A 27559-nucleotide genomic window follows, 5' to 3' on the forward strand; every position below is an offset into this window, starting at 1 on the left:
TAAGCACTGGTACCAACAAATAAACTCAAACAACCGGACTCTAGTTGTATGATTGTAGCAAATAAAAAAACTAGTTCCAGCAAAATCAATTGCCGATTCCAGCAAAAAACGCCACCCAATTAATGATCTGTAGCAAAATCTGTAGCCGGTTCCAGCAAAAATCGCCACCGGTACCAGCAAGAAAGAAAAGCGGTTGTAGCACTAGTGCCGCCTGCAAAAACGCCCTGTGATTGTAGCTCTGACCATGGCCGGTTCCAGCATCTACCCATGCTGGTTCCAGCATCGCGCGAGACCGGTTCCAGCACAGCTCTCGTTGGCCATAGCATCCCGTCGGACTTGCAGCATGAGTGCGTGGGCTCTCTGTCGTTGGTCGCAGCAACACCGCTCACCGGTTCGGCATGCCGCCTGCCTCCCCGGGTCACCATCGTTCCAGCTCCTCCCACCCCGTCAGTGTGCCGATTAGTGCTGCTCAGAAGCTCGCCGGAGACGTGGTCGTCCCCAGCAGCACCGACGTGATAGCCTGCATCACAGGCGATGCCTCCCCTCCTCACGATCGGAGCCGGTGTAGAGCTAGAGGATTTGGGAGCGGAAGCTGGCTGGTGTGGAAAAAGGAAAAGAAGGAAAGCGAATGGAGCGGATGGGGTTTGACTGCGAAGAGATAAGGGAGAGAAGAAGGTGGGCGGTGAGTGGGCCCGTTGATGCGTCCGATGCAACATCTGTGGTCCACAGCCAGGCGTGCCAGCGAGCGCGACCGGCCGAGCGCTCGGGCGGACGTAAGGTGCAAAACATTTTCTAAGGGATTAGGCACGGGATAGATTTTTTTTTCGTGGGGCCACTGCTCGCTGGTTCGCGCGTGGGAGACGACTGGCTCAAGCTTCGGCCGGTCCGCCGGCCCGAAACGTTTCCCTTTTTTTACCACGGTGCGCAAGGGGATTTGCGGGCACTAAACTAAACTACGGTGGCTTGCTGTTAAACACAGGACGAGGTAAATAATTAAGTAATGGCATGATGGGTAATTAAAGCGTAAAACGCATTTAGTATGCTGGAGTAATATAGACCATCAGATTGCAGGTTTTGATGGATAGGATGATCTGGTTCTCCGCCCTCTCTTTCTTTTATAGTGATAGTAGATGACATATAGTACAAACAATTAGAAGAAAATAGTTTCCCTTTTTCTAGAGGACTAATAAGGGAATTATGAGGAACTAGAAGAAATGCACCTTAGGTTACCTTTGTTTGTATGTATCTCCTGATTGTTTGTATCTATCTTTGTAGCAAAGAAAGGAAAGTATCTCTCTCTGTCGATTGCATGTATCTCACACTTTCCTCGACTAACTGATTTACTTTTCACTAACAAATAAATTTGTCAAGGATAATTTCGTCCTAACATGTCTATAATTCCATGCCTTGGTCACTATGCCAAAAATAATACACTTTACATAAAAAGAACAGAGGGAGTATAAAGGAACGGAGGGAGTATCTGACAAATGTGTCTACCTCCACACCACTAAACTCCCATAATCATAAACCTATGCGCTGTTTCGATATTTTTATGGGAGAGAGGAGCTTCTCTTCCTAAAAGAATTCCTTCCCCTCCCTCATATCACTAGTAAAAGTGCCCGTGCGTTGCACCGGGTAAAAAATCCCTACTGTCACGGGAGCAAAAACATGCACCCTTCCACTAAAGGGCACTTGTGTAAAATGCGAGTCGGACACTACTTCTTAGTGAGACTCATTCATGGTCAATGCTAAGTGTGTTTTGAAGCGGTTGCTAAGAGGCACGATCTTTACATCATAACATGTTTGATAACGTAGAAGAGGTCAATGCTAGTATTAAATACGGAAACAACTTTTTTAAGGATATTTTTGTGTTTATAGGAATTAGAAATATATTAGAAAAATGGATACACATGTAAATTATTTCCAAACATATCAATATATCACATCAAGATGACAGGACTATTGTTGCGAAAAATGTTTGGAAAATTAAAAAACAAATGATAGTCACGAGTGCTTGCATAGTTAGACACGTAATTTTTTTATCACTCACTTGAGACATTAATAAGCTGTAAACATTTTGGATGTACCAAACTAAATATATTTCAACATTGTAAATGGTATAGTTGATTCTAAACCACTATCATACCGCCAATAATTATATTAGCATATGTTTTAGAATAACATATTATCAAATATATGTATTAACCAAGCAAATATAATAATTAAGGGAAATAGTTTAGTCCACATATATATGTCTATATATATTCATGCAAATTTGTGGGGGAAATGTAGTTGTCAGAACGGATGCATAACAACAGGAGTCATGCACATCATTGGTCTTGATTAACATTCAAAATGCATGAAAAATAAATTGCTACAACAGTTAGACTACAAATTTCTCTTAAAAGGAAAGCTAGTGTGGCAGAGAACATTTAGGTCAGTAGTCATGTGATGATGTAAAGCCAAAAAAAAACATCCACTTAACTATCCTACTATAACAGTTGTTTGACAGCAAATTTCTGGGGTACATCGAACAAATAAAAACTTCAATGTACTGATTTTCTTGCTGATCGTGGGCACAGTTAGGTTACAAATATATCACCTCTTTTAGAAAGTGGACTGTCTCAATGCCTGAAATACAAAACTAAGTCGTTTCTCCTGTGAGCGCAACAACAACTGTAGTTGAATGCACAAATTATGTTTCTTCCAAGCAAAACTGCATCTGACATGGTCAAATTGGCTGAACATTTCGTAACCTGACTGGTCGCAGTTGTTCATTTCTGTAGAGCCATGATCACCGGTAACATTTGGACCTTGCACGAGATCGCTGATCTTTTGCTTGACAAGGTGAGATTCATTCAGCTGAAGAACATTTCCATCAAAAAGGGACAGTCTCGAATGCCCATCAACTCCAGTCTTGCTCATGTTGTTTTCAAGACACCACTGAAGTGACTCATCTAAGCCGGTTGTTGTTCGTCTTGCATCAGTGCGAAGCCACTTAGGACTGCCAACAGGGAAAAAGAGATAATGAGCAATACATGCAATCATACTCTGAAGCTGAATAATAATCTCGTTGATGTTGAACACCGCTGAATACTGGCCAAAGTACTCCAAATAGTAACCATCTTAAAATGACAACTCCTAATTATGTGTGTGTCAAGAGTAGTATTAGAGCCATCATTTCTTACTAATGGGACTCCTGACATTCCCGGCAATAGATACACACTGTATCCAAGGTGTTTGCAAAATTGACAGCTAGAATTGTGCAAAGGCTATGTTTATTGCATAGTAGTGCTCTGACCGGAGGAGGGCCATAGAAACCATCATGCAGGTTGTAAGTACATAATTGTTTTAGCGACTGACCTCAAAATCACAACACATTGCTATTTTGGTTAACAGGTTGTAAGTACAGATTCTTTCATTGATCCCAGCTATGACGGAAGCTAGCAATGATATCTGCAAATAAAGGCTTTCTAGCCTTATAGAAATAAAATAATTGATTAACTAATGGACCTGGACAGTCACGCACTGTGTACAACCAGATAGACTCCATATGAGTTTAGAATCAGGACTGAAGTAGTTCTTCTACACAAGAAATTGGTCAAACTATACTTTCGGAAGATCGACAACCACCAATTCTACAATGGATTTGGGACCTTTTGAGCAGCTGGACAAGTTTCGAAGTTATGAGAACAAGAAAATCACTTGGGGAGTTGACAGGTTCCGCCTGAATAGTAACCTGCTGCACATATCTAAACCCCAAATTCAGGAGCACCATCTTCCACAATTTTCTTTTATTTTGGCTATCTATTTCAAGAAATCATAGTACACAGATGAATTTGCATAACAGTGAGAATAGTCGGCTCAAATTTCACATCTACGTCAAAAATCCAAGAGCAAAATACAACACAAAGGGGTGAGACTACTGCTGGACATGTGTGGAAGCAAAATTCTAGAATGAGAAAGTAAATCATATCAGTAAATGTGGTCTGCCACACAGCATGAAGGAACTCAGTTGATTAAGTAGCTATATATGCGCATGTTAAAAAATTCTAGGCTGCAAAACCAGAAAAAATAGGAAAGACCAAGACACACGGTATGATATATTACATGAGAAGTAATCTGATCTTTTTGACATTTTATTTATCCTACATCTTTGTGAGACCCGCGGACTCAGCGCAGAACCTAAAGAAAAATCATACATTTAATTTTTCAAGCAGAACTGCATTTTTCTAGTTGTCAAAATACGGTGAGCAACAATTTTCCGTAAACATAATGCCCTCTTGAAAATAATTGAGACCCGTCCATCACTTATTTGTGAACTACTTTTTTTCTGTTCACCTATGTACTAAACTACTAAACACTCCTTACGAATTTTCTCTGCTTCTGTCAAGTACAAGCAGAATCCATCTATGTATCAGTGCATGATGTGTTGATTGTCAGTGAAATATAGTCTACTGTCGGCAACGGCTATATTTGCTACAGTAAAGTGGCGATTTGACAAATATATGTGACCCATCAGATGCTTCAAAAGTACCTGAACCAAAGTAGGTCTAGGCGACGGTTGATGGTCTTCCGGCAAAGTCGGCGGAGGCGATGGCAGATTGTCTTGCGGCGAAGTCGGCGGAGACGATGGCGATGAGGTCTAAGGAGACAATGGCTGCAAAGTCGACTGATATAGTATAAGACAATCATAAATTCGGCAAGGAGGAAGATCAGGGAATAGTAATGCAAATTTTGCCACTATATATTTGAATTACACATGGAGATCAATCATTCCAAAACCAAGTTTCCTGAAATACAGACCGTTGTCTGGGCTTATCTTTTACCTACTAATAAAGAGGTTACTTTTGTTCTGATCAGGTGGTGTTAAGACCTGGCATTTGATTTCTTGCATGGCTGATAATTGTGATGATTGTGATTCTTGGCAATTTTAATTAGTTTACTTCTGAGCTTGAAGAATATGCTTTCATCTGTTAATTATAACCTTAATCTTGCTCACTATGCAATGACCCCAAAATACATACGAAAATGAACATGTACTTCATGCTCTTCTAAATTTTCTTTCCCTGACGCAAGGGAAAACACCCAGCTTCTATTAGATAAGACAAAGTATTACAAGGTATATATGGAGAAAAGTGCCACGATAATAGACGCATTGTACATGTACCTGGGCTCACATATGCAAACTAATATGAAGGGGATTCATACCTCTGGTGTAGCTGCCATATACAACATTGGACGGCTCGACAGATGTTCATCACTCATCTTAAGGGCCTAAAAAAAATCAATTCCAAATCAGAATAAGCTTTTTGCATATGGGCATCAATGTTGACTAAATCATAACTGTGACAAAAAATAGCTGATCATTCTTTTATTCTCTCAAGTGGCACCAGACACTTAATTCTACTGAAAAATATGCAGATACACACTGGCCACATGCTCAAAGAAGTTAGCTCCACACAAAAATTTGCACATCAGGTCATGTGCAACTGTAATGCAGTTTTGACAGATTATGACATTGATTTAACATAAAATATGTGCATATACTTTATATAGGGCACTTATAAACATGCTACCAGGGCAAAACAATAAGTGTTACTATTGTAGACATATAATCACTGCTGAGCAATATTCATCTGAAATTAATGACCAATTAAACCATGTTTCCGCTTTGTTGTACATATAGGAGTACGATGATGGTTCAGTTGTTGTTTTTCTGTTAATTTTGTAAAAAGTTATTGGATCACTGATTTGATTGATGAGCTAGTTATGAACACAGCCAAACTGAAGCACCCCTTTATTCCAAATAGAAAATGTAGTACAACAGAATCAAATTACATACATTTTTTTGAAGTAAAATTACAGGCATTATTGTGAAATAGCCCACTGGCCACTGCTCTGAAGATCCAACACTTATAAACATGCTAGCAGGACAGCAGTGGACCAATATATTCTGTGTGATACAAAGATGTTTTGGGCATTGCTTTGAGCAAAAAAACACATGGGAACATGGGTCTGCAACCCCAGAAACTACAGGGAGGAAAGTTGTTTACACATCCTAATCCTGTTTTGCTAGGTGCAGCTAGCATATCTATTCTGTAAAGCTAATTCTTAACTGAAGAAAAAGCATAACCTAGGTGCAGCTAGCATATCTATATTCTGCAAAGCTAATTGTTAACTGAAGAAATCGAGCAAAGGGACATAAACAATAACTACAAAAGAGGGGAAAGATACCTCTTGTGTAGCCGCCACAGGAGACAATGCACGTCTCGACGGACGTTCTTGTACCTCCGACGAACTCGGCGCTTCTTCCTCCGACGAACCCAGCGTCGACATTGGATGTTTCGTCCAAAAATGCAATTTCGACAGGATGATGGAGATTATGGTCGAAGGGCAAAACCTGATGAAGAATGGATTGAGAGGGAAAGAGATGGCATGGTGGCTAGGTACCGATGCATGAGTAGGTTGTTCCGTAGGAGATAAGGCCGGAGGAGGGCGGAGGTGGCAGCGTGCGCCACGGTCTCAGGTCCGGCCACGTTCGCCAACGGCCGTCCCGCGCGCCTCACCGCGACGCCCAGCCGCGCGCCTCGCCGTGTCGCCGGCCGAAGAGCTCCCGCGCGCCTCGCCGTGTCGCCGGCCGAAGAGCTCGCTTCCGCGCGCCTCGCCGCGTCGGCCGACCATGCAGCGAGAAGATGAGACGGCGGCGGCTTGGCGGTTGGGAGGCACAGGGGCGAGGCCGAGAAGAGGCAAGGGAGGTTACGGCATCGGCGGCTGCGGGAGGCGGCTCCTGCGGCTAACGGCGGGGCGGCGAACGGCGCGGGAGGAGGAGGGGGCGAGAGACGTGCGTGGAGGAGGGGAGAGGTCGTGCGCGGGCACCGTTTTTTTCCCTAAACGACGGGGCAGATTAGGGATCGATGAATTGGCTTAATGCGTGGCTTGTTGTGTTAAACACGGAAAGATTATTAGCCATCAGATATTACAGATGAACGGTTAAAATTATTTGGATCTGTCTCTCTCTTTCTTTTATAGTGGTAGTAGATAGATGTACCTAACGTCCATAAAAACCTACCCATAACAACCTGTTTGGTAAACAGTCAAGCAGGGGAATAGGAGTTTGCACAAGAATGTTTATAAAGGGATTAGGCATGAAAAGTAGATTTTTACTTACATTTCCTTGTTTGGCATATGATGAAAATTGACGTGGGATAAAACTCTGCTCACAAATTAACAGGGTACCCCTGGGAAGAAATCAATGAAAATTGGCTTCGTCAACTCCTAGTCCCCTTCCCACTTAAATTCTCATTCCTTCTAATCAAACAGTGGACTTTTAATCTTCTTACCCCTCAACTCCCATTCCCCATCTCTAATTCCCCCGAACCAAACATGTTGTAAATGTAGCCCTCAACTCCCATTCCCCATCTCTAATTCCCCATTCCCCATCTTTAATTCCCCCGAACCAAACATATTGTAAATGTAGCATCTCGGGTGGATGCATAACACGTGATGCATAAACATCTCGGCCGTTGCTCTGGTCAGCTGCCTAGCACTCGATGCACAACTTTCATACCTCCTCCAATGCAAAGGTGTTTAGATAAGGTGCTAAATATATTAAATGCCTTAGCAACTCTAGTCCCCATACGGGTCTTTTTTGCATTGTGTAGCAATGAAGTTGCATCTTATATCACTAAAGTTGGTTCTTATGACATCAAAGTTGGCCACGAATGTTCATCAAAACATACTCATAGGAGTCTAGTTTCGAAGCGCGTGTCGTGCTTTATTTTTGTCAACCTGGGAGAAAGACAATTAATAACTTCTCTAAAATGGGTGTTTGCTCGGGAGCGCTATAAAGCAAATAGACGCGTCCTTGATTTTAACTACAGCCTCACCTTTCCTGTTTGTAACCAAATCTTGTCGCTTCAGCCTGTAAATCTGATTCCGTATGTTTTATCTATAATTGCAACATCTTTCTTAAAATATTGTTGAAAGATTGTTGCATTTTTCATAAAACACCATGGTGTATTGTTTCAATATCCCAGTTTGTTAATAGAGGCCATATGTCGCCAAGTTGCATAGCGAGGTTAGGGCATCTTCAAGGCGGACCCATAAACATCCCGCAACCGCCCGGACCACAGAAGCCAACCAACGTCGACTTGTATTGGTCCGCGGGGGCGGTCTGAACACGATTTCTCCCGCAAAATGGAGACAAAACTGGGGGATTTGCGGGAGTCCAGACACGCGAAACGTACGAATCCGACACCCTAGGCCCACCCAAAACCCTTCCCGAACCCCACGACTCCATACTCCCTATTTTCTCTCCTTCCTTCTTTCTCTCCTGTCGTCGCCGCCTCTGCACCACCCCGGCCACCACGCCACACCCCTGCCGGAAATCTACGTCTCTGTCACCTCTGACGATCCAGCAGGGCTCCCCACCGTTTCTCCCCCGTATTCATTCAACCCCCTGTCCTCTGACCGTCCCGCCAGGTACCATCCTCTACCATGCCCGAAACTGTTCGATGAATCAGCGGAACTGAAAATAGTTGTCCCTTGTTGTTTGTAGCAATGGGTTCTAATTTGGAGTACATACACGGGCAGTATGTTGACTCCTCCGACGGCTCGTCGGAAGAGGAGTATTCCGATGAGATGGCGATGATGCAGGCGGTCCTTGAAGACGCGGAGCATGCAGAGGAGTATGTTCTCAATTTTAAGGGCTCGATCAAGGGTCATCGAGTGCTCAACCGCAACAGGGCGCGCGGGCATTTGACAATGATGGCCGACTACTTTGCCTCCGATGCACTATTTGCTAACCATTTTTGCCAATGTTTTCAGATGCGCAAAACTATCTTAGATCGTTTGTACCATGGCGTCTGGTCCTACGATGACCACTTCATCCTAAAGAAGGATGACGTGGGAACGATTAGTTTTTCTGGTTACCAGAAGTGCACGGTCGCACTCTGGATGCTTGCATATGGCATGACCGCTGATTCGTGGGACGAGTACCTACCGATGTCCGAAAGCACATGCGAAGATGCCATGGTAAGTTTTGCAACTGTTGTGGTCGAGGTGTTCGGACCTCGTTACCTGAGAGAACCAACTGCGACAGACACCGAGAGGCTCCTGACTATCTCAGAAGCGAGAGGGTGGCCAGGTTTGCTTGGATCTCTTCAATGCATGCATTGGAAAATGGAAGAATTGCCCGAAGGCTTTACAAGGGCAATATCAAGGTCATGTTAAGAAACCCACCATCATTCTTGAAGCAATCTCATCACAAGATCTTTGGATTTGGCACGTTTTTTTTGGCATGCTCGGGTCTCACAATGACATCAACGTGCTGCAACGATTGCCGTTGTTTGCGAGGCTGGCTGAAGGAAAAGCTCCTCATTGCCACTATACTGTCAATGGACATGAGTACAATATGGGCTACTATCTGGTCGACGGTATCTATCCTTCATGGGCTACCTTTGTCAGCGCCATCTCAAACCCAGTTGGCCAAAAAAAATGCCCACTTTTCCCGAAGACAAGAAGTAGCTAGAAAGGATGTCGAGAGGGCATTCGGAGTTCTTCAAGCCAGTTTTGCAGTTGTTCGTGGACCTGCAGAACGATTGGATATGGAGACCTTGTGGGAGGTGATGACATATTGTGTGATCATGCACAACATGATCGTCGAGGCTGAGGGTGACGATGATGTCGCGGCTCTGGAATTTGAGAACATGGGTGATCTTATCCAACTTTCGGACTACAATACGATCACATTTGAGGAGTTCATTCAAATACATCAAAAAATTTGGCATCGACCAACTCAGGAGCAGCTCAAGAAAGATCTAATTGAGCATCAGTGGACGGTGAAAGGGGACAACAATGTTGGGATGAAAATATTTGAATTTTTTTAAATTTGAAGTAGTGTTGCATGCGGCTATTTGAACTTCTGTGCCATGTGCATGCGGCTACTTGATTGTGCGGACTTGGGGAAAAATCCGGAAGGCCGGATGTATGCGACTATAGTTGAATGTCAACCTCACGCATCCGTGTCCACGGACTGGTCCCCCACTATCCGCGAGCAACAATATGACGACGAGCTCCACGAGCAGAAGGGCGACAACGAGCTCCACAAGCCCAACAACAAATGACAAGCTAGAGGCTCCTCCCGGGGAACTCGACGAGGAATACGGCCACGACCATGCCCAACCGCATCGAGGTAGTGGACTGGGCACACGTGCATGTAGTACACCGGCTACGCCATGTGCGGTGGTGGCGGGGCCGGTCATGGGGCGCCATTTGCAACATATGAGGGAACATGGGCGCCCAGCACGGGAGCCAACGCATCATCGTCGTTGTAATCCTGCGCCATCTCCGTGTCGGACTTGGTCTACGCAACCGCACCTGGGCTGGGCTCATCGGAGTTTGTGTCGAAGCCGAAGAGGTAGTCCATGACCTTAGAGACGATGGATGAGACCTCAGATCGGTTGCACTCCATTGAACCGGGTAGGTGCAGTTGAGGTGGTCGATGAACCACCGGGTTGTAACATCCCAAATTTTCAGATTTGGAATGTTAATAGGATCATTCTTTGTCATCATGATTTCTATGCATATTTGAATTATTATTATTATTGTTTATTCAAAGTGTTTTCCAACTCAAGGCAAAAATATTTGGAGTGGAGATAATATGACTTCTCGCCTATTAATTATTTATGGAAATACTAAGAGTATATTCTGGAGTTTGCATAAATTAGTTTGGCATTGTTGAAGCTCAAAGTTATTTTAGAGTTGTTATAATGCTCTTTATGTGCTTGCATTGCATAAAATATAATTTTTCAAAGGTGCATATGTGTTTTAAAAATGTTCACAGTATTTGATATTAGTATTAACATTTTACTGTGTGTTATGGTGATTTTAGGAATCTATATGTATTTTGTTTTAGCCACGATATCTTTTCCTGTACAGTATATCTTCGCAGATAATACTGTTCATCTGGGCCAGCAGCAGCCCAACTCCTGTTTGTCGCCCAGTGCGCTAGAGCAGCAGCAACACAGCGTCGGCAGGCCGGCCCATTTCCCCGCACAGCCGCAGCCCACCCGCAGCCTTTCCTATTTGTTTTTTTTTATCTGTACCGCTGACTTTGGGTCCCGCTTGTCATCTCTTCCAACGACCGTGTTCATGACGAACACTGTGACCGAATCAGACCAAGTCGAATCGATCGACTCGATTGATCCCTGGACTCCACGCGCGAGTTGACGCCCTATATAAGTTCATAAATCCCTCCTCGACCGATTTTTGGCAAAAACTTGGATTCCCGTGCCCGTTTCGCCCGGATCCGATCTTGCCGGAGTTCGCCGCTGCAGGAGCATCTCGCCGGTTGTTTCCGTCGACGCACAAGGTTCCCAGCACCTCCTCTTGCCCCTGTTAATTCCGCCTTGGTCTCTTCTCTCTCCCTCACCTATTATTTCTCGCAGGGAAGCACCCACCCGAGTGCTTCGACCTCCGCCCCGACGAACACCGCCGTCACCGCTCCAGCCGGTCACTGTCGCCACCGGAGGAAGCTCCAATTCTGTGGGAGGTCAACCACTTCATCTCCGTCGCTCTCTCCACTCGTAGGTCATATCTGCGTAGCCGGAGGCCCTCTGTAGCCGTCGCCCGTATCACCACCGAGCCGCCGGCGCCGTCCTTCTCCAACTCCGACGACGCACAGCTCTGTTCTCAGGTGAGCACGTCTCCCTGCCGTCCGATCTTCTTTAAACGGCCGGGATTAGATCATCTGTGTTTTTTTTATATTTCCGAACCGTTATCTGTTAAGTTGCGGCCGTCCATCGTTTAACCTCCACAGCGAACACATCACCGGCAATAGTAATGCGCCACGTGGCACATCCACAGCCGCAGCAGTTCTTCGAAGAGATCTATTTTTGACACAATATTCTTTTGACAGATTCCATATCATATGTTCATTTAGGTATATCTTGAGATCCGTAACTCCAAATTCATTTATTCTTTTTCCTGTGTACTCGTAGTGACCAGGAGAATATTGTAGAACCAAAGTTTCACATTTTTGAACAGTTCAAATTTGAATTTGTTTAAATTTGAATTCAAACTTCCGGAGGCCATATCTTTCAAACCGTTGATCCAAATTAGTTGATTCTTTTTGCATTGTGATCCTACTAGCATGTAGATAATATATGCCTACTAATATGTTCTGTTATTTAAGTCTTTATTTGAATTCGTTGTTGTTTACTTTATTTTAGTGTTATGTGAGCATAGTTTATTTATCGTTACCTCCGTTAATCGTATAGATTGTCCGGAGTGTGAAGCGGATCGGAATTAATTGTTAGAGTACTTCAGCACCGTTCAAGGCAAGTTTGCACTATTGATTTTGCTCATCCTATATTCTGCTATGCATGTGTGATTTTTATGCTATGACATGTGCTTGGTTTGATCTGTTTGTTCTGTGTTGTCATATTCTAGTGTGATCAACTTGCTATGATAGACATGGGCATATGTCGAGTGATCCATGAAAGTGGTGAGTGTTTATAGCCGTAGGCTCGGGATTATTAACCAGGTGAATGCGTCACTGGCAGAGCGCTCTATTGTCCCTAGAGAATGCGCCATTGACAGAGCGCACTTGAGGCGAGGTTTAGTTTTCGGAACTTAAATCAGGTGAATGCGTCCTTGGCAGAGCGCTCTATTGTTCCTAGAGAATGCGCCACTGACAGAGCGCACTTGAGACATACTTCTGAAGTTCTTGTCATGTTTATTTAGAATCTTTGGGTTATCTTGGGCGAGTAAATTAGAGACGGTTGTGAGTTCAGGTAGTGGAGGTAGGTGAAGATATTCTTCTCCAAACTAGTGTGTTTTGTTTATCATACATTGCTTTGTGGATGTAGGTTTGCTATATCGTATTGTGTGATTTGCCAATACATTCAATGTATTGACCCTTTGTGGCTGCAACTTATCATGTTGCAGGATTTTCAGATGATCAGTGAGATACAGTAGGGTCGCGAGTCTTCACTCAACATGTTCTCCAGTGGGCATTGATGGACTCGTCGTTGATTATGCTACCTTTTCGCTGTTATTATTGAATAAGTTAGCCATGTGCTATTCAGTTTGTAATACTTTATAACTTCTGGATCATACGTTATGTTAAATGATGCACTTGTTATTTGATATTCATATGTACTGTGTGTGCTAGCGAGTTGATCCAGGGACTAGCACTGTGAGCACAGAGACATCGAATCTTATCAGGTTCGGGTCGTTACACGGGTAGAAGGCGTCGCCGACAACAACGGAGAGTACACACCTCAATGCATGAAGACAAAGAGAAAGAAGTGCAAGCGGGGCGGCTTGATGATGGCGAGGCTCTGGGCGCGCTCGAGCTCTTGCATGAGGTTGTCGACGTGTCATCCAAATAGACGAAGATGAGCGGGTTGAGGACGTGGTGCGGGAGCTGATACATGAGCATCAAGTCGGGCTCGCCAGGGACGACAAGGCGAGGGGGCGAGCTTGAGCTTGACAAACACAGGGAAGAGGACGACGTGAGGACGATGCCGGTCTCGCAACCGAGAACGGTCGGATTAAAATGGATGGCAGATTGGCCTGCTACAGTACACATACATTAATAGTAGTACTGCAGAGAAGCCGAACCTGAGCCATGGATCCCGCTTTAGCTGAGTATGAGGGATGAAACTTCTTTGGTTTGAAACATTCAAGTTGCAAGTTGTCCTGATTTTAAGTTAAGGGGCGAAATCTGCACTTCTCATTTAGTTCTAGGACTAAAAAAAGTCTCTCATTATTTTATGCCAATGTCATTTTTATATGATCAAAATTTGGCGTCGACGACGAGGTGCCCATAGTGACTTCGTAAACTTTAAAATGATATGCCCAGGATAACATGTGCGTGTGTGCATTTATAGGAATGAGTGTATGAGCGTGTATATGAGCGCTTGCGTCTGTATTATGTTAATTTTTTTTTTGACGTGCAAGCTTACTAGTGGAATAAAACTCTCTATTTTCCCTAAAGACAAATCACACGCCACACAGTGGGCATGACCAGCCCGGTCTCGGCACGGTAAGGCCCTTCCGCGAGGGCCCACCCTTGTCATCAACGCCACATTTTGTCGCTTCAAACCGTCAAGAGTTGTTTTATTAAACAAAAAACGAGATCGAAATGCCACGTCTGCTGTTCTTTTTTCCTTTCTTTCTCCCCACGCCCTCGCGGCCCCGCCTCGTCTTCCTCTCGCTTTGCCCGCTCGGAGCTAGACTCGATCGCATCGCGTCACATCCGAGGGAGGCAAAACCCTAGGCAGATCCCTCCCGAATCCTACCGCGACCTTCCGCCCCCGGAGGAGATGCAGGGCGGCAACCACATGCTCCTCGAGGAGCCCGTCCGCCTCGCCTCCGTCCTCGCCCCCGCCAAGCCCGTAAGCGCCTCTCCCCTCCACCATTTCTCCCCTCCTCTCTCTACCGATCTCGAACTCTGCGTATCCGTGGTGCTTGTGGGTGGATTCGGGCTTCTTCCTCTCGATGTGGTTCACGATGTATGTTTGGTTGTCTCGATCCGATTTGGTGTGCAGAGAGGCCGGGGCGAACGGGCGTGGTGGAAATACCGGTGATCCGTTTCGTCAGAATGTAAATGACCCGTGTCTCCAACGGGAGCGATCCTGCGGGATTGGGGATTTTTTTTTTACTGTTGCGTGCGACCAAAATGTGCTGTCATGATTTTGTGAAAGCCGTCTGACGTTCTAATTGCAAATCGAATCCTCTTATTGGCAAGTGTGAGGCAACGAAATGGAGACAGTTTTGGTTTCATTTTCAGGATGCTGGATTGCGACCCTTATACATTGCCTGTGTTCTTTTGCAGAAAGTTTTCCCATCCCTCACTAAGATTGTTGGGACGCTTGGGCCCAACTCGCACTCAGTCGAAGTGATTGAAGAATGTCTCACTGCTGGGATGTCAGGTTTAATGACCGTTTCCTTTTAAACAGCTGGATTTAGTGCAATGGGATAGTCATGATTTTTCTGCTTTTGTTACGATGATAATAATTATCATAATGATCTGTGTATGTTTTCATTTTTGCAGTTGCGCGGTTTGATTTCTCCTGGAAGGATGCTACTTATCATCAGGAGACCCTCGACAATCTGAGGAAAGCGGCACAGAATGTGAAGAAGTTATGTCCTGTAAGTTGATTTAATGAATTATCTGTAAATGTTGATATGTATCTTTTGATGCGCAAGTTATTCTTGGAGATTGAGAACTGGGAAATAAAAATTGTCGCAACCTTCAGTTATTTGCTTCCTCATAAAGGAAAAAAAGAAAATAAAGTATCCTTTGTGATCAGTTGATCACCTGCGTTACTGTATGATAGTAGAGCAACTGAGCAAGTATTCTAAAATAGGTATACTAGGTCCTATACCATAGCATTATACTCATACATGGTACGCTCACAGGTTTACTACGTGCGTTAGGGTGATAAAATTTGTTAGTGCACACAAGGGAGAAATAGGCAGTGCAGCAGTGCTGTGCACACAGGGGGGGGGGGGTGCAGATTCGGTGGTTCATGGATTGAATTTGGATCTGCAGATCTGTAGTCTGAATCTTGTTGATTATTCACGTCACTTACCGGTCGTGCTCACGAAGTCTGAGCAGTAGCCAGTGATATAGTTTTGACAATATGGGTTACATATTTATTTTGATGCAATATCATTGTAAACATACAAGTCCAGAGTTTAAAATGAAAAGCCGGTTACAAGGTCGAGTTCTTTATAATCGCTATAAGGTGATGGGCCAGTCGAGTACCAGTTACCTAGTGAATACCCTATGTATGAGTCATGCTTCACACTTTTATTGATTTTGTAGGACTTATTATGGTTTGTTTGTTTTGATTCACTTATGCCACAATAGTGTTTCTGATGATAGTAACAACGCACCGCTTTAAAACGGTGTCGTTGACGAAGGCTACTGCATCCAGATTTCATAACATTGTTTTATGACCAGTTGCTCTTCCATCAGACCATCACCCTGGTTGGCGCTGGGTCTGCAACAATGTTTTCCTAATAAGAGACAGTGCGGCTCATGAATGTGTTTTTATTTGTTTCAATTATGTTTTTAGCAGTAAGCATTGAACATTTGGGGAATGTTTTAGTAATGGGCATGTGCGCATATGTTAATTTTTTCTACATGCACATCACGTTTTCTATTGGTACGTGCGGTCACCTCATCATTGTTAGAGTTATAATATAAGTCATGTACCCCTTTATATTTATCTCGTTGTATGAGGGGTTTCCTGCATATGTTCCACACTTGTACATGTATATATATATCGGCCTATGGCCTCATGGGAATACAAGTTGCATATTCCTAACATGGTATTAGAGCTAGGTCAATTTTTTTGCACGCTGCAACTCGTGCTTTTGATCCGTCTGTTCGATCGAAGCAATCCGCTCGATCTCCTCTTCGTCTCTCGATCGAGGCAGGGGGCTCGTCCGCAGGAGCCCCCGATCTCCTCTTCAGCCAGCCGCTAGCAGGGCTTCTGCTGCCGGCCCCGTCCCGATCGGGCGTCTTCCAGCCGCTCGGCTGCCGGCCCGTCCCGCTCCCGTCCAGCCGGCGCTCAGGAGCCCCCGATCTCCTACCCAGCCGCCCGTCCCGCTCCCGTCCAGCCGGCGCTCAGGGAGCTCGGCTGCTGGCCTGTCCCGCTCGGGCGCCACCCAGCCGCCCTTCCCGCAGGCGCCCAGGGCGTCAGATCGGCCCAGGGGGCTCGTCCTGCAGGCGCCCTTGATCTCCTCTCCCGCCGGCTTTCGCTGCTCCCGTAGCAGCGCCTGATTCCGATCCGGTCGTTCTTGTCGGATCTAAAAAAAAATGTCTGCTGCATCGGGTTATGTTGCTGTTCCTCGCTGTCCGGTGATCTTTGATGGTACTAACTACACCGAGTTCACTGGCTTCATGCGCATTCACATGCGTGGCATCCGTCTTTGGGGTGTTCTTTCTGGCGAGGTTTGTTGTCCGCCACGTCCAGTTCCTCCGGTGGCCCCTACCCCGCCAACTCCATCGGTTCTTCCTACGGATGCTAATCAGGCTGCCAAGGATGCGGCTAGGGTTGCTGATGAGGTTGCTGATCGTGCTTATGATGAGAGGGTTTTGGCTTATGAGGAGGCTCTTCAGTTGTATCATGGTGCTCTGTCTGCTTACACCCAGTGGCTTGATGATGATGCTCGTGCTGCAGCTGTTCTCACTGCTAGTGTTCTGCCTCAGTTTGCTTCTGAATTTCTGGGTCTTTCTACTGTCTTTGAGATGTGGACCCGTCTTCGTGAGCGCTATCAGCCCTCTGGTGATGCCTTATACCTCTTTGTGATCCGCCAGGAGCATGCTCTTCAGCAGGGTGACTCTACTGTTGATGACTTCTATGCACAGAGTTCTGCTATCTGGCGTCAGCTTGATTCTCTCCGTAGTGCTGGGTGTCGTACCTGCCCCTGTTGCCAGGCTGTCCAGGCCAATTTGGAGTTTCATCGCGTCTATGAGTTCTTGTCTCGGCTTCGTAAGGAGTTTGAGCCCCGGCGTGCTCAGTTGTTTGCTCGTGGCCGTATTTCTCTCATGGAGGCGCTTTCTGAGATTCGTGCAGAGGAGACTCGCTTACGTGGTGCTGGTTTGCTGGAGGTTCCCTCTGTGCTTGCTACTCGTGCTCCTCCGCCACCTGCTCCATCGACCACTTCTCGCTCGAGTGCTCCGCCGCTCTTGCCCACTCCTTCTGGAGGCTCCGGTCGCCCCCGTCCACACTGCGCCTATTGCAACAATGATGGTCATCTTGAGTCTCAGTGCTACACGAAGAAGAAACACCTGCGCAAGGCTCGATCATCATCTTCAGGGACTTCGTCGTCTACCTCGACAGCTTCACCCATTGCTTTGACTAAGCAGGATATTCTGAGACTTAAGCGTCTGCTCGCGGCTTCAGGTTCTTCCTCGACGGGTACTGCCGGTTCTGTGACTGATGCTTCCCGCACTGAGCAATCACCCTCTACACAGTCAGGTACATCCCCATGGGTTCTGGACTCTGGAGCTTCTTTTCATATGTCTTCTCATTCCTCCACTTTGTCCTCTCTTCGATCACTGGATTCTCCTATTCATGTCTTCACTGCTGATGGTACTCCACTTTCTGTTGCTAGTAGAGGCAATCTTACTACTCCTTCTTATTCTGTTCCTGATGTTGCTCATGTTCCTCGACTTACCATGAATTTGTTTTCTGCTGGTCAACTTACGGATTCTGGTTGTCATGTCATCCTTGACGTTGACTCTTGTTCTGTCCAGGACCGTCACACGCACACTCTGGTTGGGGCTGGCCCTCGCCGCCGTGATTCTCAGGGTCTTTGGGAGTTGGACTGGCTTCATGTTCCTTCTGCTGCTACCACCATCGCCAGTTCTTCCGCTTCTGTTGCCTCTGTCACTGGTTCCTTCCAGCAGTGGCATCATCGACTTGGTCATCTGTGTGGTTCTCGGTTGTCTTCTTTAGTTCGTCGAGGCCTTCTGGGGTCTGTCTCAGGAGATGTCTCTTTAGAGTGTCAGGGTTGTCGTCTTGGTAAGCAGATTCAGTTACCATATTCACATAGTGAGTCCGTGTCTAAGCGTCCTTTCGATTTAGTCCATTCTGATGTATGGGGTCCGGTCCCTTTCGCTTCGAAAGGTGGTCATAAATACTATATTATTTTCATAGATGATTTCTCTCGTTACACATGGCTTTATTTCATGACTTCTCGTTCTGAGGTGTTGTCTATTTATAAGCGTTTTGCTACCATGGTTCATACTCAGTTCTCTTCACCCATTCGTGTTTTTCGTGCTGACTCCGCTGGCGAGTATATCTCTAAGATGTTGCGTGGTGTTCTTGCTGAGCACGGGACTCTCTCTCAATTCTCTTGTCCTGGTGCTCATGCTCAGAATGGTGTGGCTGAGCGAAAGCATCGACATCTTCTTGAGACGGCTCGTGCATTGATGATTGCTGCCTCTCTCCCGCCTCATTTTTGGGCTGAGGCCGTCTCCACATCCACCTATCTTATCAATATACAGCCTTCCGCTGCTCTACAGGGTGGTGTTCCTTTCGAGCGACTTTTTGATCGTTCTCCCGATTATTCGATGCTTCGCTTGTTTGGTTGTGTTTGCTATGTTCTTCTTGCCCCTCGCGAACGCACCAAACTGACTGCTCAGTCTGTTGAGTGCGTTTTCTTAGGCTACAGTGATGAGCATAAGGGCTATCGTTGTTGGGATCCTATTGGTCGTCGGATGCGTATCTCTCGAGATGTGACTTTTGAAGAGTCTCGTCCTTTCTACCCACGCCCATCTTCCTCGACTTTTTCAGTGCAGGATATCTCTTTCCTCACTTTTCCTGACTCACCTATCACCCTCGCCGACACTGTACCTCTCCGTTCCACTTCCTCTCCTTCTCCACATCTCGTTGACTTGCAGTCACCTTCCTCCCCGGTCTCCTCGTCTAGCTTGTCACCGGGTTCTCCACCTTCATCTCCGGTGACTTCCTCTCCCAGTTTGTCACCGGATTCTACACCTTCATCTCCGGTGACTTCTTCGTCGTCACCCCCTGATTCTACCTTGCCGATTCCTCCTTCTATTATTCCATCTCTTCCTCAACATTACACTCGTCGTCCATGACCAGTTGATGCCTCTGTGGATGGGTCGTCATCTTTCTCTCAGCCTACTTATGGTTTGCGTTCTCGTCCTCGTCCGCCTGTTGATCGCTTTGGATTTCCCACTGCTGGTGCTGCTGTTCTTGAGCCGACTTCTTAACGTCAGGCTGTTGTTCATCCTGAATGGCAGTTTGCGATGGCAGAGGAGATTGCTGCTCTTGAACGCACTGGTACTTGGGATCTTGTTTCTCTTCCTCCCGGAGTCCGTCCGATCACTTGTAAGTGGGTCTACAAGGTTAAGACTCGCTCCGATGGTTCTCTTGAGCGTCACAAAGCTCGTCTTGTGGCTCGTGGTTTTCAGCAGGAGCATGGTCGTGATTATGACGAGACTTTTGCTCCTGTGGCTCATATGACCACTGTTCGTACCCTTCTTGCCGTTGCCTCTGCACGCCACTGGTCTATATCTCAGCTTGATGTTAAGAATGCCTTTCTTAATGGTGAGCTGCGTGAGGAGGTGTACATGCAGCCACCACCTGGGTATTCTGTTCCTGATGGCATGGTATGTCGTCTTCGTCGCTCTCTCTATGGCCTTAAGCAAGCCCCCCGCGCCTGGTTTGAGCGCTTTGCCTCTGTGATCACTGTTGCTGGTTTTTTAGCAAGTGCTCATGATCCCGCATTGTTTATTCACCTTTCTCCTCGTGGTCAGACTCTTCTTCTTCTTTATGTTGATGACATGATCATCACGGGGGATGATCCCGAGTATATTGCCTTTGTAAAGGCCCGTCTTAGTGAGCAGTTTCTTATGTCTGATCTTGGACCTCTTCGCTACTTTCTTGGGATTGAAGTCTCTTCTACCTCTGATGGCTTTTTTATATCCCAGGAAAAGTATATCCAGGATCTTCTTGCTCGTGCTGCTCTTACTGACGAGCGCGTTGTTGAGACTCCTATGGAGCTCAATGTTCACCTCCGTGTTACTGATGGTGATCCTCTCCCTGATCCGACGCGTTATCGTCATCTTGTTGGCAGTCTTGTCTATCTAGCTGTCACTCGTCCGGACATCTCTTATCCGGTTCATATTCTGAGTCAGCTTGTCTCTGCCCCCACCTCGGTTCACTATAGTCATCTCCTTCGTGTTCTTCGATATCTTCGAGGCACGATCTCTCACCGTCTATTCTTTCCTCGCTCCAGTTCTTTACAGCTCCAGGCCTATTCGGATGCTACGTGGGCTAGTGATCCTTCCGATCGCCGTTCACTTTCTGCTTACTGTGTTTTTCTTGGTGGTTCTCTCATTGCCTGGAAGACGAAGAAACAGCTTGCAGTTTCCCGTTCGAGTGCCGAGGCTGAGTTGCGAGCAATGGCTCTTTTGACGGCAGAGGTGACTTGGTTACGGTGGTTACTTCAGGATTTTGGTGTTTCTGTCACTACACCGACTCTGCTTCTATCTGACAGTACAGGTGCTATCAGCATTGCACGCGATCCTGTGAAGCATGAGCTCACCAAGCATATTGGTGTTGATGCTTTCTATGTGCGCGCTGCTGTGCAGGATGAGGTTATTGCTCTTCAGTATGTGCCTTCCGAGTTACAGTTGGCGGATTTCCTGACAAAGGCTCAGACTAGAGCACAACATGGCTTTTATCTCTCCAAACTCAGTGTTGTTCATCCACCATGAGTTTGAGGGGGGGTGTTAGAGTTATAATATAAGTCATGTACCCCTATTTATCTCGTTGTATGAGGGGTTTCCTGCATATGTTCCACACCTGTACATGTATATATATATCGGCCTATGGCCTCATGGGAATACAAGTTGCATATTCCTAACAATCATTATGTTGGTTTGTGTGGTAACTTTTATCCTCCAGTCTGTACTTTAATTTTCCATGCTTAGTTATTTCATGATGCTGCATATGTAAACTTTGCAGACCTTTTTTCTAACATATGGACCATATTCTAAATCTGCATCTTCCCAAGTTCCACATTTCAGTTCCGTGTGCATATTTGCTTTGTTATATGAAAAGCCTTCACTTACGAAAAATGGTTTATTGGGGAAATGCTAAACCTAGCTAGCTTTTCCACCTTGAGATATATACTGTTAAATATATGCATTCAGATATGTACGGTATTTGGAGATGCCTTTATATTTCGGTATTTCCTCATTGGTCAAATATATTCCTTGAGTTAACTTTAAATGTATCTTCAATACCTGTGACTTGAGGCAGCAACCGTCTGCTCGCATATTACCATTGATTGATATTTTGTCATAGTTAAAATTTAGAATTTCATTTATGTTCATACCTTTTCAGTATCTTATTTTGGCTTGTCTTTGTACATTGTCTTCATAAGCTTCTATGGTGATGCTCTTAAGATTGATGCTAAGAGGCATATGGTGTCAACATCTAATTTCATCTGAATATTCATAGATAATGCTGGATACAGTGGGTCCAGAAATTCAGGTTCACAATTCAACTGGTGGAGCAATCGAGTTGATAGGGGGGAATCATGTCACAATAACACCAGATCTTTCTAAAGCTCCTTCGGCTGATATCCTACCAATTAAATTTGGCGATCTTGCAAAAGTAAGTGAATAATAAAAATAACAATTAGGATATGAAGTATTATAATGCATTATTTGAATTATGTTTATCTCTATGCATTTATATGTCGCTAGGTTCCTTTTGCTCTGTGCAACCACCACTTACATGTTGGCATTAAAGTAAAATTAATAGATTTTATGCAACAAACAAAATCTATTTGACTTCTCTATTGTGCTGGTGAAAGTACTTGGTTGTAAAATTTCTGCTATTTCTGAAATTTACAATTTGGAATATTGCATATTTGACTTTGTTCTCATTCCTTGAGTTCAGGTTGTGAAGAAGGGTGATACTCTTTTCATTGGTCAATATCTTTTCACAGGAAGTGAAACAACATCTCTATGGCTTGAAGTGCGTGAATTCTTAGATTCTCCTCACATATGTGACATTTCCCAATATTGGCATGTCCTTATATACTATAATCTACAGGTTACGGAGACTTCTGGTGCAGAAGTGATTTGTTACGTGAAGAACACAGCTACACTGTCAGGGCCCATTTTCACTCTGCATGTTTCACAAGTACATATCAGTATGCCCACTTTGAGTGAATATGATAAACAGGTAATGTGCACTACTTCTGAGTTTCTGTACAACACTACTCAGATATACACTCTCATAAATCTATCGCTATGTTTTCCTGTACAAAATATTTTGACTAGCTACTTTTTGTAGTAATATAAGGTCCCCAACCATATTTTTTGTTTGTTTTTATCTGTTAAAGTTTTTTTCTTACCAATATTTAATGGTATAAAGCTATGACAAGAGATCACTCACGAGACACGCATTACAAGTTAAAACGATGCACAAACCAAACAATCTGTTTCGATCTCATGTTGGATAAAATCGTAAATACAATGGCAACTTGCTTCTTTCTGGCTATTGTTGATCTTTAGTTGCGGTTGAGGATTTGTTAAATAACGTTCTTTAGAAGTTCAACTTGCTTCCTCTTTTGTCTCTTTTACTTGCCGTCCTTGAATGTGTGCAATCAGCACTCTAAAACTTTGACAACCAATGTCCACACAAATATTTAGACACGTCACAGAAACTCAATGCCATCATTTTTAATCATATTTTGATAAAATTGAACAAATGTTAAAAGGTACTCCCTCTGTTGATCTGTTCACTATTATACAATATTCTAACTTTGTTCTAAATCGGATGTATGTAGACATGTTTAAGTGTGTTGTTTAACTCATTTCAATCCGTTTCTAGTCCATATTAAAATGTCCAAAAGACCAAAACATCTTATAGTTGTGAACGGAGGGAGTATCTATTAGTCTGTTGGAGGCTCTGTCCAAGTCCAAAACAAGTAAAAGAAAATAGAGGGAATAGTTTATTTCAAGATTGCTTGCACGTAAAATACATATTTGTCGATGCTGTTTTATAAATTCATCCAGGTCATCCTAAGCACTTTTTTCCCCTACAATAGGTCATATCAACGTGGGGGCTGCAAAACAGTGTTGATATTATATCGCTTTCCCATACCCGCTCTTCTGAAGATGTCAGGGAGGTGAGTTTTCTTTTCCGAATCATCCACTCTTGCACCTGAATCATACATATAGTTATTTACACACCTGCTTCTTGATTTCCTTTCCACGGTTTCTGTAATACCTTGTTTAGAGGCTTTTCATGCTCTTATGTGCACTCAACAGAAATTAGATTCTTAGAAGCTTAGTGATGCAAATTGCCAGTCAATTGAGTAGATGGGATTTCATGAATGAGCTCTTGTATGTATCTACAGTTTAGACTTCAAATATGAATCAATTGCCAGTCAATTGAATAGAAGCTTAGTTAGCTGGGGGAACACTGCTGATCCTCAAATATATTTTTTGTGCAGCTTAGAGCCTTTTTAAAATCTCATGATCTTCAAGACACACAGATATATGCGAAGGTTGAAAATGCTGAGGTAACTATCGTTTTTATGATGATACTGTTCTGTTTGTTTCACTTTATATTATGATTAATTTCATCGTGCAGTATTTTATTTCTTTCTAGGGTTTGGAGCATTTTGATGAAATTCTCCAAGAGGCGGATGGTATCATCATATCGCGAGGAGACCTGGGAATTGACCTCCCACCAGAGAGGGTAAATTTTGGTCTTCCTCAAAATACCCAATTTTTGCACCTTGTAAACCCTAAGTGTTATCAGATATGTGTCTAATCATTTCCACTCACGGTGGTGTGTTGCCTTGAAATGATAGTACTAGTTATCATTTTTTACACTATGATGCTATTACATTTTGGGATGGAGGGAGTAGTACAGAAATGTCTGTACAAGAATATCTTTGTTCTTATGGTGCAAGAGTTACCATTTATGTTCTTATCAGTTTAAAGTTAAAACTAACTCATCTAGCTGTTTTAGGCAGCAGATACTTTAGCATCAGTGGATTCCTTCATTGTTGCTTCATTTCATAACCTACAGTTTTGGCTCTTCAGGTGTTCATGTCCCAAAAGACTGGTATTCATAAATGCAACATGGCCGGCAAACCTGTGATCATTACTAGAGTTGTGGACAGCATGATTGACAATCTGCGCCCTACTCGCGCAGAAGCTACTGATGTTGCAAATGCTGTCCTAGATGGTCTGTAAACCTGCATTGTTCTTAGAACTAGTCATATTTGTAGGTACTTATTTCGTATACTGCTCTCATTGCAGGAACTGATGGCATTTTGCTCGGTGCGGAGACACTTCGAGGGCAGTATCCTGTTGACGCTGTGCGTACTGTGGGCAGAATATGTGCAGAAGTACGTTCCTACCTCATTCATTAATAACTTGTGAAATAATATTTTCTCAAATAAAGTACTCTCTAATTAATTGATGCAACTTTAGTACAACTTTGTACTAAAGTTATACTAAAGCTGCGTCAATTATTTTGGGTCGGAGGGAGTAATAATAATTAAAAACTCATCTAAATTGACTGGCTGATCAATGATAAACCATTCTTCTAGGCTGAGACCGTGTATAACCAGTCACTTCACTTCAAGAAAGTAGTGAGGCATGTAGGTGAACCAATGGTCCATGAAGAATCTGTGGCATCATCAGCGGTAAATACTTCTAAATCATTAAGCAGGACATATTCTATTGTTATAGGAACATTAATAGCAATCTTTTGTGTACATATAGGTTCGTTCTGCAATGAAAGTAAAAGCTGCTGCAATTGTTGTGTTCACCTTCTCGGGGAGAGCTGCTAGGTGCTCTATACTACACAAGATTAGCACTTGATTAGACATGTTTCTGTCATGCAAATATGCTATCATCTTTACTTGATGCATCGTCTTCTGCAGGTTAATTGCTAAATACAGGGCCCCAATGCCAGTTTTAGCAGTTGTGTTCCCGCGTGAGGGCTCTGATCCATCGAAGTGGCGTTCTTATGGCACGACACAGGTAAGTAACAGGCGTATCTATCTATCTATCTGTATGTGTTTTTCTTTAATGGAATCCGTAAACTTACACTTACTGACTGTTACAGGCGAGGCAATGTTTTTCTGTGAGAGGTGTCTACCCTTTGATGGGGAGTACTGACGAGGTATGTATGCACTTCTTACTTGGTGATACCAGAGCAAGTTCTGTTATTTCCAATGTTAAGCATATATGGTGGCTGCGGATGCTTTTTGTTTGGAGATCTACGGTGCAACTATCTCAGAGTTGCGTTGAACTTTCTTATTACAGCTACTCCCTCTGTTCACTTTTGTAAGTCATTTTAGACAGCTGAAATTGAACTTTTTTAGGTGCTGTCTTAAATGTCTAAAACGACTTACAAAAGTGAACGGAGGGAGTATTAACTTTCTAAGTCCAAGCTTATATTTTTGATCTCTAACAGGCTGAAACTGGTGGGCTCACCAAGGAAGAATACGGGATAAAACTTGCACTGAACTATGGCCGGTCAGTAGGCATAATAAAGCCATACGACAGGGTGATTATTTTTGAAAAGATCGGTGATTCCTCTGTTGTCAAGATCATCGAGTGCGACGATTCTGAAAGATGAATGACCCTTCTCAGGCAACAGTTTCAACTATACGCCTGAGATTGCCTCCTCTTTTTGTTCTCCATTCACTTTGACCAGAGATAAAAGAGTAGTATAGCACGACAAGGTTGTCATGTTTAGCACCTTGGTATTTTAGATTTACATACTTGTTGCCCTAATAAAGTGAAGAGAGCTCATTCACTCAAACATCCAAGTTTTGGACAAAATTATAGGATTGTTGAGATAATACCTATGAGTGATTCCTAGCTTGTATTTCATGTTACATAATACGCTATATGACATTATCTGCTATTACCTTGCATATACTGTACCATTCGTGTCTGTAGTCCAGTACTACTATACAGCATCCTTCTGTTCTATCAGTATTGCTCCTTGAAGAAGAGGGCGTAGATGATGCAGCAGATGCTGAAGATGATGATGCCGATGTCGAACGTGAGGGCGGTCATGGCCTGGTCGCTGAGCTCCATGTTCTTCCCGCCAAGGCGATCCACCGTGTCGGGCACGGGCTCGTAGTTCTGGAGGTCGAGCTCGTAGGGGTCCTCGAGGCGTGACCTGAGCTGCTGCAGCCGGCGGCTCTCGGCCTCCTGCGCCAGCGTCCAGTCGTAGAAGCGGCGGCTCTCCTCCTTGCTCAGCACCTTGTACACCTCCCGGAGCCGGATGAACTTCTCCGAGGCCGACTTGAGCGGCAGCCTTGTCGTGTCCGGGTGGTACTCCTTGGACAGCCGCCGGTACGCCGCCTTGATCTCCTCTATGTCTGCACCAGGCGATATTCCTAGGAACCTGGTTTGTACCAGAGTAATCTTGGTGTAGTCAGTTTCAGGCAAGATGGACAAGGGACGTAGCGTGAATTCTGTTAGGCCGAGCTCAACTGGTAGTGTGACTCGGACGGGTTGTTGATGAGGTCGGCGAATCGTCGCCCCATCGGCTCGTCCTTGCGGCCGTCGCCTTCCTTGTTCGCCTTTCCTCCCACCCACCCTTCGTCTGGGTCAGACCAGTGGATCCTTGTGTCCACCGTCTTCTTCTTCCCTGGCCCTGCCGTTGACGAGGACGACGCCGCTGTAGCCTCTGGGGACGGCTCGGCGTCCGCCGTGCTCGCCGCGACGACGAACCTTGCGCGGCGTCGGCTGCGTGCGTCGTGCCGATGGAGGAAGGCCGTCAAGGGGCTAGACGACGCTGTGGATGCCGCCATGAGGCGGCAGCCGTGCAGTACTTCCGAGGAATGAGCACAGGTAGAGGTTACAGAGGAGTTCTGAGGTGCGGTTGTGTTCATGCAAGTTGCGGTGGGGAGCGGATGAGGGCACCACATCGCATTCGCAAAGGTTCAGATACGACGGGCTTCGGGTGTCCTGAGCCACATGTTGACACTGTTTTTTCCCCCG

General features: G+C 44.8%; 3 protein-coding genes across 3 annotated transcripts; 2 read left to right on the forward strand and 1 right to left on the reverse strand.

The window, feature by feature from the left end:
* Window positions 1–14185: 14185 nt before the first annotated feature.
* Window positions 14186–26471, forward strand: LOC119295362 (pyruvate kinase 1, cytosolic-like). The gene is made up of 16 exons (XM_037573772.1): window positions 14186–14405; window positions 14846–14942; window positions 15065–15162; window positions 22026–22181; window positions 22470–22547; window positions 22626–22757; window positions 23626–23706; window positions 24034–24102; window positions 24192–24281; window positions 24632–24776; window positions 24851–24939; window positions 25144–25239; window positions 25319–25386; window positions 25480–25579; window positions 25665–25721; window positions 26016–26471. Exons 1-16 carry the CDS (start codon window positions 14334–14336, stop codon window positions 26178–26180), a joined length of 1593 nt encoding a protein of 530 aa, XP_037429669.1. The 5' UTR covers window positions 14186–14333; the 3' UTR covers window positions 26181–26471.
* Window positions 15516–18501, forward strand: LOC119295363. Its single transcript, XM_037573773.1, has 2 exons — window positions 15516–18005; window positions 18284–18501. The coding sequence occupies exons 1-2, from the start codon at window positions 16841–16843 to the stop codon at window positions 18328–18330; spliced, it is 1212 nt and encodes a 403-aa protein (XP_037429670.1). The 5' UTR covers window positions 15516–16840; the 3' UTR covers window positions 18331–18501.
* On the reverse strand, window positions 26357–27465 carry LOC119295364 (NAD(P)H-quinone oxidoreductase subunit T, chloroplastic-like). Its single transcript, XM_037573774.1, has 2 exons — window positions 27050–27465; window positions 26357–26960 (listed from the first exon to the last, which is right to left on the reverse strand). Exons 1-2 carry the CDS (start codon window positions 27448–27450, stop codon window positions 26540–26542), a joined length of 822 nt encoding a protein of 273 aa, XP_037429671.1. The 5' UTR covers window positions 27451–27465; the 3' UTR covers window positions 26357–26539.
* Between the last annotated feature and the right edge of the window lie 94 nt (window positions 27466–27559).

This window comes from Triticum dicoccoides, chromosome 4B (genome assembly GCF_002162155.2).
Source record: "Triticum dicoccoides isolate Atlit2015 ecotype Zavitan chromosome 4B, WEW_v2.0, whole genome shotgun sequence".
Classification (NCBI taxonomy): domain Eukaryota; kingdom Viridiplantae; phylum Streptophyta; class Magnoliopsida; order Poales; family Poaceae; genus Triticum; species Triticum dicoccoides.